The sequence below is a fragment of the Hylobates moloch genome, unplaced genomic scaffold (assembly GCF_009828535.3).
Source record: "Hylobates moloch isolate HMO894 unplaced genomic scaffold, HMol_V3 SCAFFOLD_2, whole genome shotgun sequence".
Classification (NCBI taxonomy): domain Eukaryota; kingdom Metazoa; phylum Chordata; class Mammalia; order Primates; family Hylobatidae; genus Hylobates; species Hylobates moloch.
In genome coordinates this window covers 135,720,470-135,737,559 of record NW_026652277.1, presented here as the reverse complement: position 1 = coordinate 135,737,559, position 17,090 = coordinate 135,720,470, and the positions used below count along the sequence as shown (strand labels likewise).

The 17,090-nt window shown below is 37.6% G+C and overlaps 1 protein-coding gene across 5 annotated transcripts in view; it reads right to left on the bottom strand.

Moving 5' to 3' along the window:
* SLC35F1 (solute carrier family 35 member F1) overlaps positions 1-17,090 on the bottom strand; it is a 439,352-nt gene that overhangs the window by 337,857 nt on the left and 84,405 nt on the right. Inside the window, exons 1-2 of one of the 5 annotated variants that reach the window (XM_058435515.1) lie at positions 2,067-2,162; positions 1,643-1,768 (exon numbers count right to left, since the gene is read on the bottom strand). The exons of the other annotated variants lie outside the window; for them this stretch is intronic. Coding sequence (XP_058291498.1) covers positions 1,643-1,656 — 14 coding nt within the window. The 5' untranslated portion in view covers positions 1,657-1,768; positions 2,067-2,162. Of the gene's footprint in view, positions 1-1,642; positions 1,769-2,066; positions 2,163-17,090 lie in introns of those variants that run through there. 5 annotated transcript variants of the gene reach the window in all.

The window sequence follows — 17,090 nt, the reverse complement described above, 5'->3', positions numbered from 1 at the left end:
CATGTCTAAAACACCAAAAGCAATGGCAACAAAAGCCAAAATCGACAAATGGGATCTCATTAAACTAAAGAGCTTCTGCACAGCAAAAGAAACTATCATCAGAGTAAACAGGCAACCTACAGAATGGGAGAAAATTTTTGCAACCTACTCATCTGACAAAGGGCTAATATCCAGAATCTACAATGAACTCAAACAAATTTACAAGAAAAAAACAAACAACCCCATCAAAAAGTGGGCAGAGGACATGAACAGACACTTCTCAAAAGAAGACATTTATGCAGCCAAAAAACACATGAAGAAATGCTCATCATCACTGGCCATCAGAGAAATGCAAATCAAAACCACAGTGAGATACCATCTCACACCAGTTAGAATGGCCATCATTAAAAAATCAGGAAACAACAGGTGCTGGAGAGGATGTGGAGAAATAGGAACACTTTTACACTGTTGGTGGGACTGTAAACTAGTTCAACCATTGTGGAAGTCAGTGTGGCGATTCCTCAGGGATCTCGAACTAGAAATACCATTTGACCCAGCCATCCCATTATTGGGTATATACCCAAAGGACTATAAATCATGCTGCTATAAAGACACATGCACACGTATGTTTATTGCGGCACTATTCACAATAGCAAAGAGTTGGAACCAACCCAAATGTCCAACAACGATAGACTGGATTAAGAAAATGTGGCACATATACACCATGGAATACTATGCAGCCATAAAAAATGATGAGTTCGTGTCCTTTGCAGGGACATGGATGAAACTGGAAAACATCATTCTCAGTAAACTATCGCAAGGACAAAAAACCAAACACCGCATGTTCTCACTCATAGGTGGGAATTGAACAATGAGAACTCATGGACACAGGAAGGGGAACATCACACTCCGGGGACTGTTGTGGGGTGGGGGGAGGGGGGAGGGACAGCATTAGGAGATACATCTAATGCTAAATGACGAGTTAATGGGTGCAGGAAATCAACATGGCACATGGATACATATGTAACAAACCTGCACATTGTGCACATGTACCCTAAAACCCTGAAGTATAATAAAAAAAAAAAAAAAAAAACAATGGTTAGTACATTGTATACATAGGATTTAAGTTTCAGACAATAAGCAAAATATACACAATTTAACTTAGCACTTTCAGTCATCGCTAAAACTCTCAGTGATAAAACAGACATTCTGGATATTAAATGTAACCCCAAACGTTTTTGCAGATATTTCTCCATAAGAACATTTAGAGATTACTCAATTTCAGGATTTGAAATGAATAAAAATGAAAACTTCAAAAGAGCACTCTCAGACACCTAAATTATCCTGTGCAATCATCAACTTCCAAGAAGAAATATAAGCTTAGTAAAAATTTAACAAATTGAAGGTGGCCTGGTGCATATTTATCCAGATTGCTTACTGAATTTGCAAAATACAGGACCTCCATACTAAGACTGATAAATAATAACAATATCTTAGTGATTTACATTGGTAAGTTACTTTCACTTGCATTTTGCATTTGAGTCTTACAATATCCCTGTTGAGATATCACTATACCACAAAATAAGGATAGCCAAGATACCACTATCCCTACTTCATGAATAAGGATACTGAGACTGAACCAGTTCTGAATCTCTCTTCTTACCTCATCTCCCTCATGTTAGCAGTAACTCTGCTTTCTTTTTTATTTTGCTTTCCTCATTTCTCTCTGCCAGGCAGGCAAGATCCATGTTCTGTGAGATCTGAAGCTTTATATAATTTTGAGTGCTTTCTTTAAAAAAAAAAAGTAAAATCATTAATATAAAATTAGGTATGAACTGTAACTTTAAACCTTCACATATATTGTCATGTAATCTTCATAACAACCTCATGTTTGTAACAGGCACTGGGATGATCTCCATTTACCGATAAGAAAACTGAATTATAACTTAAACTTTTTCTATTATTCTCCCTCAACATCTGGACAGCACATTCTTAGCTTATATCTAGAAATGCCCCTCAAAAGGCACATTAGTGCCCATACCTCTAACCAGGGCAGCACTACATGAAGGACAATAAGGACAACCTACCTAGCTCACCATGCATCATTGATGTGACCCATCCAAAGACCACAGCCTGCAGGTTGCCATGGGAACCAGGACCGGAACCAACCAGAACCTCCTGCACCTAGACTTATGCATTCCATGATGTTATCATGGTAACTACAGAGTTAACTATGTTTATAGAAGCTCATAAATAATCCTCTTTCATTATTCTGGATTTGCTGGAAGAGTTATCTTAACCTCTTCAGACAGTCCTGAGCCTGCACACATGAGGACTCAGCCATGCTACAGCAAAAGAAATTCTGATGTGCTGGAGCCTTGAGAGCCCACATATCCTGAACTATTTTATCCTGAGATTTCAATGATATTTTATAACTAAACCTTTTTTGGATGTAATTTAAGACACACTCATTGTCAGTTCATTCATTATTCTGTTTCTTCCTAAATGAGTAAGTAGCGCAATATATGTATACGCTATTTGATTTACTGAGCACAATCTAGACATTGTATGCAGAGATAACAATACTGCATAAGACTGACTTCATAGCCACAGGGAAGTGTAAAGAGGTGAAGTAACCTTTGAGAATGCACATATAACTGAAATAATATAAAACTGATCTGATAATAGCATGGTTGGAGTTCTATGAATGAATGTCAATTTTTTTAATTCTCAAAAATAATGTTGGGTTTCTTTTTAATAATTCTACTTGTTCTGATCTCTTATGCCTTTTCTTCCAGACAGGTTAGAAATTCTCATATCATTAAAAAGGTTAAGTTTTTGCATATGTCTGAAAATTATCTCTGATAGCAAACAGTCACCTGAGAAAGGGTCGATATGACCTTGAAAAATTTATTATTTTAACTAGAAAGAAAGAAATTCTTATTTAGCACAATTGTGCAAGTTTTTGCTTTTGTACTAATCTAGTACTCTAGGATTTCAAAAGTTTGTGCTGAAGTCACTGCGGAATCTTAACACTAAAGTTTTTTTTTGAGATTTTTACCTTAAAATATATAAATGTAAAGTTTTAATATTCTTCTCTTAAATGTCGGTATTTCAGAAGAAGTAATCATATTAAATAGACAATTATTTGTATGCAAAAAATATGAAGAAATTAAATGTGCATGATATTCTTTGTAATGTTCCATCAGCCATGGAGAGCACTTATTTCCACAAAGATGGGAAATGGTATTAATGAATCCTCCACTCTGCTGTTATTTTATTTCATTGACAATTTATTCAATAGTAATTTGCTCTTGTGAAAAACAAAATATGCATTTTCTTTTCTCACATACACACTTTCAAATAAAGAATACTATGATGATTTACGATACCATATAATCCATCCAATCTATCAAAATGTCCAATTAAAATGGATTTGGCCATTTCCTAAACAGAACTTTGAATATGACTGCCCTTTGTTTTTTATTTTTATTTATTTATTTATTTCATTTATTTATTTTTTCGAGATAGAGTCTTGCTCTGTCACCCAGGCTGGAGTGCAGTGGTGCAATCTAGGCTCACTGCAACTTCCACCTCCCGGGTTCAAGCAATTCTCCTGCCTCAGCCTCTCGAGCAGCTGGGATTACAGGTGCCCACCACCACACCCGGCTAATTTTTGTATTTTTGGTAGAGACGGGGTTTCACCATGTTGGCCAGGCAGGTCTCAAACTCCTGACCTCGTGATCCGCCCGCCTTGGCCTCCTAAAGTGCTGGGATTACATGCCCTTTGTATATATGGAAAATCTAAGTTCATTCATTGCTTCATTCATTCAATAAATATTTATTTAGCATTTGCCATGTGTCAGGTCCTAGATGTCAGGTATACAAGATAACATCCCTACCTCATTGAACTTAACTCTAGGTGGAATTCATGAAGGCTCTCATTGGTATTTAGCAAAACATTTGGATATATTTGTCCAACTTACTTTTCTAATGGGAAAATACATGCTCAACTTTATAATACATTTCAGTGGTAGAAAACGGCAGAAGCAAAATTTTTGTCTGATGAAGGAACACACGAGTATTGAAGCTATTCACCAGTTAAAAATAGTTACCTTGCAAAATAGTAAATTTTGTGACCCTGTTATTATTCTAGTAGTAAGAAGCTGGAGGATGTTGGGAAGCCAAAATACTGCATAGGAGATTCCTACATTAGTTGAGAAGTCAGGAGAGATGGTCCCTAACATGTATTCTAATTCAAGGAGTGCTGATATTAAATTTTACTTACAGATTGAAATGTCAGTTACATGAGTGATAAGGCATTGGCATTTATTTCGCAATAACATTTTAAATTGTATTAATTGATTTGCTTTAAAATCGAAAAAAATAGGCATGTAAATTTTGGACACAGAAATGATTCAATAAGATATATATATATGTACTTATCTGTCATAGCTTTTTGGGGATCCCTAAGCATTCTGATGAAATTTAACCCACCAAATTATTCATGTCAGTGGACAGATATTCCACCAGTCAACAATATTTTATGCGAATATTTTTTCACACATAAAGCATAGTAGCTTTGGAGACAGACTGAATTCAAATCCCAGTGCCAAAAATATCAGCCACAAGGCTTTGAAAACATACCTTGCCCTCTGGGCTTTAGTTTCTTCACCTATAAAATAAGGCTACTAATTAATAGTACCTGTCTCATAGGGTTGTAGTCAGGATTTGAATAGTCTGGAAATAGCTCTTGTGAGGAGGTCTAGGAAAGCTGTGGAAGGCAAAATGGCTTCCCAAAGCTGTCCACATCCTAATCCCTGGAATATGTTATGTTATATGGCAAAAGGGACTTTGCAAATGGAATGATGGTTATGTATCTTAAAATTGGCAGGTTATCCTGGGTGATCCAGGTGAATCCAGCCTAATCACAGGAGCTCTTAACAGAACTTTCTCTAGCTGGAGCCAGAGAGATGCAGCAGAAAGGAAAGTCAAAGACAGTTAAAGTATAAGGTTCTCAGCAATGTGACATTGCTGTTGAGGATGGAGGGGGCAATGTGATAAGAAATGCAGGTGGCCTTCAGGAGCTGAGAGAGGGTCCTGGCTTATAGGTAGCAAGGAAACAGGGACCTGAGTCCTACAACCACAAGGAACTTAATTCTGCTTAGAATTAAGCTGAACAAACTTAGAAGTGGATTCTCCCCTAGCGCCTGCAGAGAAGAGCTCAGGCCATCTGACACTTTGATTTCTGTCTCTTGAGACCCAGTACAGAGAAACCATCTAAGCCCACTCAGACTTCTGATCTGAAGAACTGTGAAGTAACAAATTTGCATTGTTTCAAGTCACTAAGTGTGTGGTAATTTGTTATGGCAGTGATAGAAAATGAACACACTTGCATTTGGACTTGCCCCAGAACTGGAGCTGCCTGCCCTTTGTGCCACCTTTATTTACAGCAAACCTGAATTGAGGATGTGTCATGGATAAATATAAAATTCATTTCTGCTAAGGAAACAAGAAGTCAATTAAAGGCAAAGAAGCAGGAAGACAACTGTCAGAGTAAGACTGCTCAGATTTCTAGAGTTTGCTTCAGGCTAGGATCTAAATTATGCTATAATTATGAACAGGTGAAAGCTGAGTTGTGCTCTGGGAATACAGAAAAGTTCTCAAAGGATTAGTCCACACTCATTTGTTGTACTTGAATTAAGTTGAAAGATATAAAAAGGCTTCCTCCTTGCTCACTGCTATATCCATAGTACCTGCCACATAGTAACTGCTCAATAAAAATCTATTAACTGTTTAAATGAAAGAATATTTACAATGACTGAAAATAGCAAACTATTATTATGCTTTTCCTTAAACTGGTACTTCTGTAAAAGTATCAGTTAAAGGAATGTCTATAATTTCAAAAAATTCAAATTTACTTTGGCTAAAGATTATGAAGACCATGTGGTTAAGGGTAAACATTACCATAGGAAGCCACATGTCAAAGCAGTGATTCGAGAGTAGGGGGTTAAAGAAGGATGCTGCTGTTCAGGCTCCAGAAGAGCTAAACGCATGCTGGCTATGCCCCAGCTCTGGCCAGGCACCCATGAGGGCAGAAAGAGCATGTTTCTATGGATTGGCTCATTAGGCTAATGGGCTGTTGGCACTTCTCTCCCAGGGCAGTTGAAACTTCTGAGGCTGACTGAGCAGGAAGAGAGAGCTCCCAGATCCCTTGTGATAAACGGGGTCTGTGGCTTTCTTTGCATGAATGGTTGCATTATGTGCAGATGTTCAGTGCACTTCCACAAGCTTTTATGGATGAATAAGTGGCATCATTATGGTGTGATTTGACCAGAAATGAAGCATGGCCCAATGCCATCTGCAAAATTCCTATCTTTCTGATAGAGATTGTAGAGGGGTGAAACTAATGAAACGAAAGTACTCTTCAGAGATACTGATGACTGCTGGAAAGTCTATCAATTAATTTCAAAATAAGAAATTGAATTTCTCTCTGCACTATTCTAGCTTTAAAAAACTTTCACTCTATTTCTTCATGGCACTTAAAAAATAATTATAAGCCATTCCATTAAAAATCTCTCTCAGAGAGAAATAAATGGAGCTGAATAGGAAGTATTTCTAATGTCTACAAAAGTCAGCAATTTCTCTCAGTCAGAAAGGCATATTATGTACAGAGTAATCAAACTTCCTAATTTGGCTTCTCTGTGACCAAGATCTTCATACCTGCTCAGCTGAGGAGACAAAGAATAGATTTCGTGTTTATCAAATGATAACTAAGAGAAGACAAGAGGCGAAGAAGGACAAGAATGCAAAGGAAATAAATAGGGAGAGGGAATACTAAAGGAGGGGTTGGGAAGTTCACATCTGCTCCAATATATAGGATATTTCAGAATATTAATAAAGAATACAGAACCATAACGATTTTTGGTTGACTTTTTTACACCATCCTTTTTCATTTCCCAAACTCAAGAAATGAACAAATTCAATGATGTCAAATATCTCACAAATGAAACTAAATAACACTTCGTGTAAAACAGAAAACAATTACAAATTAAAGAATATACAAGAAGTTAAAAAGCTGGAAAAGAGGAAAGAAAAAAGTTTTTGTAAACCTAGAAAAAAAATCTACTTGAATATTAGATCTCAGGATGGGAAAAGGCTTTCTACATAATGAACAAATTGAAAAGAATATATTAATAAGCTTAGCTATATTAATTTCAATCTTTCTATATCAAATATGCCATAACATTAAAAGGCAAAGAAAAACAGAGACAAAATATTTCCAACAAAAATAAATTATTTGATATCCTTAATAGAGAGATAGAGCTTATAAAAATTTTGGTATCATGAGAAAAAAATCTTCAGTTGGACATAAACAGAGACATTTTTAAGTGGTCACTACATATATTTGAAAATGTATCCCAGTACTAACCAAAAAAGTATAAAATAAAACAAGATACTATTTTCTATCAAGTGAGACAAGTTTTTTATTCCTTGTTAAAATCATACTACTTTGGATTGTCAAAGGTACCAAGAGACAGACTTGCCAGCAGGCATACAAAACAGATCCAAGTGACGAACAAAAATAAAAATCAGAAATGGATTAAAAGACGTATGCAGCAGGCTGTTCATAAAACCTTATTTAAGCACATGAAACTAGAAACACGTGGAGACTGGTTAACTATAACCATGGTTCAGCCATTGAAAATGTCTTCAAAGATTTCTTAAAGGTATGAGAATGTTTTCGTGGTATGGCAAGTGAAAAATCAAGATTTAAAAAAACTTCATGTTCAGTACTCTAATTTAATTACAAAATTTATTTTCATCTATATAAGAAAGCCCTAGAAGTATATAAACCAAAATAGGAAGAGTGATTGTCTTTGGATTGTGGGAGGAAGAGGCAGTACTTGATTACTCAGCAGGTGACCAGGGCACCAGCAGAGCAGAGGCAATATTTTTTTTTTTCTGAAAGAACTTCAAAATTAAAAAAAAACAAAAAGCAATGAATTAGTCATCATGTGCAAAATCATATCACAGTTATACTTCTTTACATTTGCTGTGCAATTTAATATAGTTTTCACTATGAAATACAAATGTGGGTTGAGGGCACTATATTCTACCCGTCACTTCATGACCTTGAATATCTTGATCTGGTCCTGGTTACAAACAATTTTTATTTTCTTCTTTGCTGCACTTTCAGGAAATTCTGCAATCAGAATAACCACTTAGTTTTCTAATCAGAAAAAAATTAAGAACTGCCAAACCACTCACTTTATGCTCTTTTTTCATATTTGGTGGACAGTACCACTAATCCTCAAAAGTTGACCAAATCTCATTAAGACCTCATCATTTATGAAGACTTACAGCAGAACCAGCAGCAGACTGGTGGATGGAGCCAACACTCCAACTGCAGCTAATACAGAGACACCAGCCACCCCAGCTGAGTCTGGATCTTCTCTCATCTCTCTATACAACCTCTCTGCTATTAATAACCCCAACCTCTAACACTTCAGAAAATCAAGAATTGATTTTAAAAGGACAAAGGCCTTCGTCTCCACCTTCTTTTACACACCTTCTGATACCTATCACAGGACTCAGTACACAGTAGGCACTTGCTCACAGAGTAATTCTAAGAACAAATGAGCTGGTGTACAGGCAATCACTCTGTAAAATGCAAATTGCAATGCAAATGCAAGCAAGGAGCAATTGATGAGTTGCCTTGAGCTGCACTATTTTGTACAACAGAATGTCCTATTTCTTCTTTGAATTTTGAAATTATTGAAATAATATACTTCTTCAGTTACCTAGTAACTTCCATGGAAATCTACCACTAGATAAACCAGAGAAGACATTTCACTGGGGAGGAAAAAGGATGGAGAAGCATATGGTGCAAACACAGCCTAAGTGTGAAATTCTTGTCTAAAACTACTCACACTTCCCAGTGGCCTCCAGCACAAGACAGAAATTCCTTAGTATACAGGTCTGGTTATTTCCTAAATAAAATAACTGTGACTCTAAAGCTCAGGATTCAGAATTCTAGTTCTGCAGTAAAATTCAGAAGTACACTGGAATGAAGGATCTTCACCTGATGCCTTTAATATTTTTTAATTTTTAAATAATTCAGGTGCCCTTAAAATGGAAACCATCCACTTAGCAACTTTTAACCAAGGGAAACAAAAACTGTCAGGTGCCATTTGGAATCAGATATTCAGGCAGAAAGAAAATACTGAATCTAGGTGCTTCACTGTCAGGATGATATGCTAAGTTGGACTCAGCTCTGCTACCAAAAAATATACCACATATATAAAGTTTTATTTACATTGCAAAATTACAAAATGGATAAAACATTGTTATTTGTCAGACCACATGAACTTGATATTTCTGTGAGGGCTTTGCTAGAAAATCAAGTTACAGGCTTTGCTCTAGTCTTTGTTTTTTTCCCTTTTCTTAAAGCATACCAAAGCTTTATTAGTTTTTTTTTAACAGTCATTGCTTTACTTTATTCTACCTATAAACTATAACTATAAATTTATATCCATTCACTGAAAAAATGAATTACATCCAACATTAAGTTTAGTAGTTGTTCCCAGTTTTAGGATATTTACGTTTAAACACTGTACTTAGAAGTTTAAAAAATATTAACAAAATAGCAAATCATTTATAAATTCAGAAATTACAGTCCAGTTTCCATTTTTAAAACTCCCTCGGTGAACTAAAGAGGCCTCAGAACGTCCCAAGATTAAATGTTTGAGATAAAGCCGCCTCAAAATGAAAACTGCCTAGGACAATCAGACCAAAAATTATTTTGAGTAGGAGGTCTTTTCTCCCAGACATGCCACTTTACATGCAGAAGAATCCCAAATTATCTGACAGGCTACAAGTGGAAAGCATTTCCTCCACTGGTGACAGTCTTCCAGAAAGCACAGTGCATGCTTTGACAGTATAGAGATGGTTTCCCATTTGGGGACAGAGAAAGGAATAAAATGTGTTCAGCTAAAAATGGTACAAGGATGCTGTTTGTGAAACTGTTTTGTCTGGAAACAGAGGCTCATTATTTACCACAATGTAACATTCGAGCTGCTGGGATTTGGGGAGTGGACAGGGAGTGGAGGGATTGCTGAATGCAATGACCCTTTCAGAGGTGACCTGTGAGAAGTAACTGACTATGAATCATCCAAGACTTGAGTCCCAGTCAGCTCCCTGGGTACTACCAACTTCCTCTCTACCTATCTTTTTATGGAGATAATAACAACTGCTTCAAAATATGACACCTCCCAAAGTTTACAAAGTAGGACTGTTTTTCTGATTAATATATATAACATAAAATTTGCCCATTTTAACCACTTTTAAGTGTGCAGTTTAGTGGCATTAAGTATATTCACATTGCTGTGCAACCATCACCATCATCCATCTCTGGAGCTTTTTCATCATCCCAGACAGAAACTCTGTACCCAATAAACACTAACTCCCCATTTGCTCCTACTGTAAATAGGACTTTAATAATAGAAACTAAGAAACCAACTTTCTCTCACATTATGAAGCCATGGTGTTTATCTTCTTCCAGGGGAACTTTTTGTGCTGGCACATTCCTCAGTATCACAAAAAAAATCAGAGTTAATGGTCAGGCTGGTCAATATTAATAATATTGGTACATCTCTCCATATTCAAATAATATCATTGAAACAACTTTCACACTTCTGGCTTATCTCCAAAGGACCATCTCGGTCGAGGGGCTGGCTCTGGGAAGTTTTTAACTCTGCATAAACACAAATAAACCCAGGAGATTTGAGAGTTTTGTCATCCTACTGGTTTTCTCTGAAGAAAAGTCTTCTGTGGCTTAGAGAAATCCCTACATTTTTGATTGAACTAAATTAAGAAAGATAACTGAATTATATTATATTAGCCTAGATGGGTTTGCTGCTCTGGGATGTAAGGGAAGTGACTACAAGCAGAAAGTCCACCATCTTGTCTCCAACCTCAGGTTAAAATAATTGTAGTTCAAAGTGATTCAAACACAAGTAATTCTGCTTTACACCTACACCAAGTTCATTCACGTAATAAATATGGTTGGGCACCTGCTGTGCCCTGCTCTTTGCTGGGGTTTGAAACTCAGTAATGACGGAGCCCACACAATCCCTGGCTTTGTGGAGTTCTCAAGGAGTAATGTGTGTCCACTGGATTGCTCTAGAAAGAGTGTAGCTTTGGAGTGATGTAGCTTTTCTGGGCTCTCCTCTCCGTGGAGCTAGAAAGCCTGGTCATCCCTTTATGAATGGCCCACCACTTTGGGCTCTGCACATCCCAAGCTTCAAGCCTCCTGGAAAAAACAACTATTTTTTCAGCCTTTGAAAGTTCACTGCCTGGACTGCAAAATTTATAATTTTGTATTTGCCAATGAATATTGTCAGTTATTTAAAAAACACATAAAATAATGTGTTTTAGAAAAATTGCCAGGCATATGATTCACAAGCTTAATCTTTACATATCTGGGAGAAGATAGCACTTTACTATCCAAGCAGCTTATATCTGCAGAGCAAAATAATTATGGAAATACGAGTTTGTCTTTGTTCTTCCTAGATTCATTCCCTTTCTTTTCTACACCACCCCCACCCCATTCTTAAGCAGGTAATTACCAGGCTTTCTGATGCACCATTTAAGGGATTGGAAAGTGGAACAAGCTCAAATTCAAAAGCTTTGGTAAAACCCTAAGTCTGTGCAGAGTTTGGGCTGGGTGTCCTGGAGGAAGAGGGAAAAGAGAAGAGGAGAGGAGGGAAGAAGAAAGAGGAAAAGAAAAGGAGAAGGGAAGGGAGCAGGAGACGGAGAAGGAAAGAGAGAAAGAGAAAGAGAAGGAGAGGAGGAGGAAGAGGAAAAAAAGAAGGAGAGGAGGAAGGGGAAATGGAAGAATAAGAGGATGAGGAAGAAAAAGAACAAGAGGAGGAGGAAGAAAAAAGAAGGGAAAGAAGAAAACTAGAAGACTTACATTACTTGATATCAAGCTATCAAACTTATTATCTAGTTCCAATACTTAAGACATCATGGAACTGACCCATGCACAAAGAGATGAGTGGATAGGGCCGAAGCAGATGTGCACATATATAGCTGCCTGATTTATGGCAAAGGTGGTCCTGCAGGGCAGAGGCAAACAAACTGAGAAAGCAGGTGTGAGGCACAGGCTTGGCCTTTAACATGATTTTTATAAGAAGCATCCCTTCAACCCTAGCAGTTTATCTGAATGCCCTTCCTCTGCACTCCTTAGTACCCTATGCACTTTTTGATTATTATACCTACCTAATTATGTAAGTCAATGCCTTACCTGTCTGCATCATGAGCACCCACCTGATAGATAAGGAACTGAACTAAGCCTAAGAGGCCCAACACAGGCTGCTGGAAATCATCTCCAGCAGTAGGAGCTGCCAGTGATGTCGAGAGCAAAAGCTCTTCAGAGCTGGTAAAGAGAAATGGCACCTCAGATATATTTGATGCTGTCACATTTAACAAGTGAGGTAAATATAGTGATTCCTCATCTTTCAAAATTCTCCAGCATAGAGGGACAGACTAACCATTTCCCACTAGTGGAGTTGGAAAATCAGGCATGTGACACAGCATTGGGGTCAGCCAGGCAGGGGCAAAGTGCCCTCAGACGCCCAGGGGAAGAGGTGATCCGGAACAGGGCTTGGATGGAGGCCAATCAGTGAGCTTTACAAACATTCAGTTTCAAACATCCAACTTCCAGGGAGGGTCTAGCACTTGTAGAAAATAAAAAGAACATATAAAAACCTAAAACTATAACCTCGGTATGTTTTTCCGAGTTGAGTAAGAAAAGTAAAACTGATGAATAAGCAGCCCCTGCATTTTTGGTCTGACACGAGCAATTAGGGTAGTATAATAAATACCTTTCTGAGGCTCTGCCTGGCCTGACATTTATTTTTCCTGAAAATTATCCTCAATCCAAGAGTGGTCTCTGATGGCCATGTTTAAACTATGGGAGCTATATCCCTGGCCACAGCTCATTGGCCCCAGAGCAGTCATCTGATCCAAGCTAAGCCAAACAGATTCTGTCTCCCAGGAAATGAGAACTGGGACACTGTTTAGTCTCTGGTGAGCTGTGAGAAGGCCATATTCCAATATGTAAATGGAGAAGCAGAAAAGACAAGCTTAAAGCAGACACTACAAAGAATCTGAAACAAGAGACCATCTGGCCTGAGAGAGTGAGAAAGAGATGAAAACATAGCTGCCTGGCTTCCGAACATTTCCAGCCCTGCCCAGTCCTTTGTGATACCCCATCACATTAATTGCCTTTGGATTCCATGAGATACCCCTGGATTCCATCTCTGTTTACAATAAAGTTCCCCATTTTCATTCACGTTAGCGATATTTTCTGTTATTTGCAAACAAAGGAGACCTAACTTTAAGACAGATATCCAACTTAAGTGCATGCATATTTACTGTTTTCTATAAATTTAAAGATACATTGAGAAAAACATGAACTAATTTGACGAGCTGTTTTCTGTCTTCACTAATTGAAAGACTTGCTAGTCAGAAAGAAATGAGTCAATGGATAGAGGTACTATTCAGTTTCTCTGAAGATATTTTAACAACATATGGAGCATATGGCTTAAAAGTGTGTATATATAGACAGTTATGCCACTCAACTACAGGTATTAAATGGCCTCAGATGATCCTTTATGCTGTTTAATAAACATCTTGAGATGCTCCAATTAGAAATGTATAATGTAATGACTTTTTAATTGTTGCATTTTTCTACACAACAAACAACTCTGCATACAAGTTGAACTATAAATTCAGACAGCATTTCTCAAGCACTTTCTCCCTCCATGTGCCCATTACAAGTGAATTGTGAATTGTCTAATGTTTGTTTTTAGCTGAGTATCACCATTAAAAACAGAGATATTTAAATGAGTACCATCTCTGCTCAATTTAAAAAGTTACAGGCAACAAATTCAAGGGGCTAATGTGACTCACAATATTCTTATCCTGTGATTCAACCTCTCAGTTTCAATCTATACTGACATCAGTTTGCTCAGCATTTACTATAGGAAGTTCATCATTAATGGAATGGGGAAAGAAACACGTTATTTTTTATTCTCACATATGTGGCACCAAAGGCTCAGGCAACTACAGACTTTGATAGACTCCTGATTCAATTAAGGAAGTTTTATCAAATTGTGATCTGTAGTATTCTTAGCTTTCTGTGCAACAGTATACATATATTACATTTAATGAGGAAAGGAAGAATTAAGAAGTAGTGTAGAAGACAGCAACACCATTGTAGAAATAAATTGAGTTGTTAGCCAATGAGAGATGCAGTTCAGTGTAGGATGAAGGACTAGCGCTTCCACATCAGATATGTGTGAGTTACTCTCCCAGCTCTGTCATTCACTCTGGTTAATTCATATCCTTTCTAAGCCTCAGTTTACGCATCTGTAGAGAGAGAACAATAAATGCACATACTGCCTAGAGTTATTGTGAAGATTAAGTGATCTAACATTGAAAAGCCTGTATTGAGCTGGGGTTGGCAAACTTTTCCTGTGCAGGACCAGAGAGTAAATATTTTAAGCTTTTCAGCAACTACTCAACTCTGCTGTTGTAGCACAAAACCAGCCACAGAGAATCCATAAATGAATGGGCATGGCTGGCATCCAGTAACACTTAACTTCTGGGACACTAAAATCGGAATTTCATATAAATTTATGTGTCATGAAATATTATTCCTTTTTTTTTTTTTTTTTTTTTGAGACTGAGTCTTGCTGTGTCGCCCAGACTGGAGTGCAGTGGCACAATCTCGGCTCACTGCAAGCTCCGCCTCCCAGGTTCACGCCATTCTCTTGCCTCAGCCTCCTGAGTAGCTGGGACTACAGGCGCCTGCTACCATGCTGGGCTAATCTTTTGTATTTTTAGTAGAGACAGGGTTTCACCGCGTTAGCCAGGTGATCTCCTGACCTCAGGATCTGCTTGCTTATTTCTTTTGATTTTTTTCATCCATTTAAAATTGTGAAAACAATTCTTAGCTTGCAAGCTTTATAAAAACAGGCAGTGAGTCTGCCCCACAATAAACTCTGAGAAATATTATTAGTATTGCCATTAATAATAGTAACTGAAGATAGAGGTTATATATTTGATAGTTGTGTTACTATCAAATATATAAGGAGTTTTTTTAAAGTAAATGTGCTTTTACTTATTTCCTACAGTTTAAACTGTTGTTGGAGGGCAGGTTATAACAAGTTTTGAATGGATGCCTTGAAGTAATACAATATACTTCTCAAAGGGTTCAAGAAGGAGCAAGGAAGGCCAACTATCATCCCACTGTAGCTTCCATCTTTAGCTAGTCTAATTTTATACAGTGGCCTAGACACACGAGTTTAGATTCACCTACATGCCTAACATTAAAAAAATCAGGCCAGTCACAACAGGTATAAAGGATCAGCATGAATTCTAACTAAACATAACGAGAAAGACTGACCATTTCTGTTTTGATTTTTCAGCTATACCACAAATGGGTTTTATTATTTTATCTTTAAACACCTTTCTATTTCGCCAGTGAGGTCAGAATGAGGAAAGTTTTGTGGATCAGGAAAAAAGTTTTTTTCCTATCTAAAAACATGGCATAGACAGCTGCTTCTGAATTTTCTTTTCTTTTTCTTTTTTTTTTTTTTTTGACGCGGCATCTCACTCTGTCACCCAAGCTGGAGTGCAATGGTGCAGTCTCGGCTCACTGCAACCTCTGCCTCCTGGGTTCAAGTGATTCTCCTGCCTCAGCCTCCTGAGTAGCTGAGATTACAGGCAACTGCCACCACACCCGGCTAATTTTCTTGTATTTTTAGTACAGACGGGATTTCACCATATTGGCCTGGCGGGTCTCGAACTCCTGACCTCGTGATCCACCAGCCTCAGCCTCCTAAAGTGCTGGGATTATAGGCAGGAGCCACCATGCTGACCTGCTTCTGAATTTTAAGGCAGGTGAACTGGGTAACCAGTTAGGGCTTAAGGAAATCCACTTTTCAAAGAGCCTTCCCACGTTGGATGAGCACAATCCATATTTGCAACTAAAAACTGACAACGCTTCCTCCACAAAAGACTGTGTACAAGCCACTTGTCCCAAGGCGTGTGCTTGGAGTTGGTTCCCTAGGCCTCAGATTCATCTATCACCATCCTGCTGCTGACTGCCCTTTGAGACAGACAGAATACGATGACAAGTCTATTGACAGATTGCAGTAAAGGAAAAAATTATATTTTCCTTTTTTCTATACCAAGTGTTCTCGTCTAGGTCTCTCCAGTTGAAGGAATAGAATCAAGAAAGTTAGGCAGACAGAGAAATAGGTGAAATGTAAATGTCACCACCTCATTAAGGTATTAGGGAATGATGCTGGATAATGAAGATCATGTAGCTGAGAACCTGAAGATGCAGAAAGGTTAATAAATGTATTTGTAGAGAGTCTCCTCGGTAATGGCCCAAAATCAGATTGGTTAATTTGCTGATATTTTAAAAGAAGTAATTATGCATAGAAAATTTGGGGAAAAAAAAACTGCGTTTTTTTGTTCCAGTTCCATATTCATTCCCCATGGATCTTAGTGTCAGATCCATATTCATTCTCTTTGAGTAGAAGTACCTCAAGCTCCAGATCTGATGCCTTAACTGCTCTCTCTTCTGAGAAGTTCTCACTGATAATGTTCATACAATTCTGCCAGTTGGAAGCACTTTCCAATCAGAGTGGAGTCTATTCTGAAGTCAGAGCTCCTATGAGGTTCTCTTTGCCCATCCATACCACAGATTCTGCTCCAATTAAATGTCCACTCATTATCCCACATTATTCACCACTGCTAATGTTCTGAATGCTGTTGTCAAGGAAAATTAAAATAGTTTCTACCCTTTGTAATTCCATAACATTTTATGTACATGGAAACGCAGAATGAAGATTAGGGAAAAGAACCTGTTGTTCTCTAAAATCACAGTTTTTATTTCTTGAAATAAAGGCTTCAATGCCAGTCAAAATCCTCATTAAATATTGACTTCTTGGTCTCCTTTCATACCATCTGTGATTCAGTAATTTTCAAAAATATTTGTTGTCATCTCAGAAGGAAAAGCTAACAAGAAA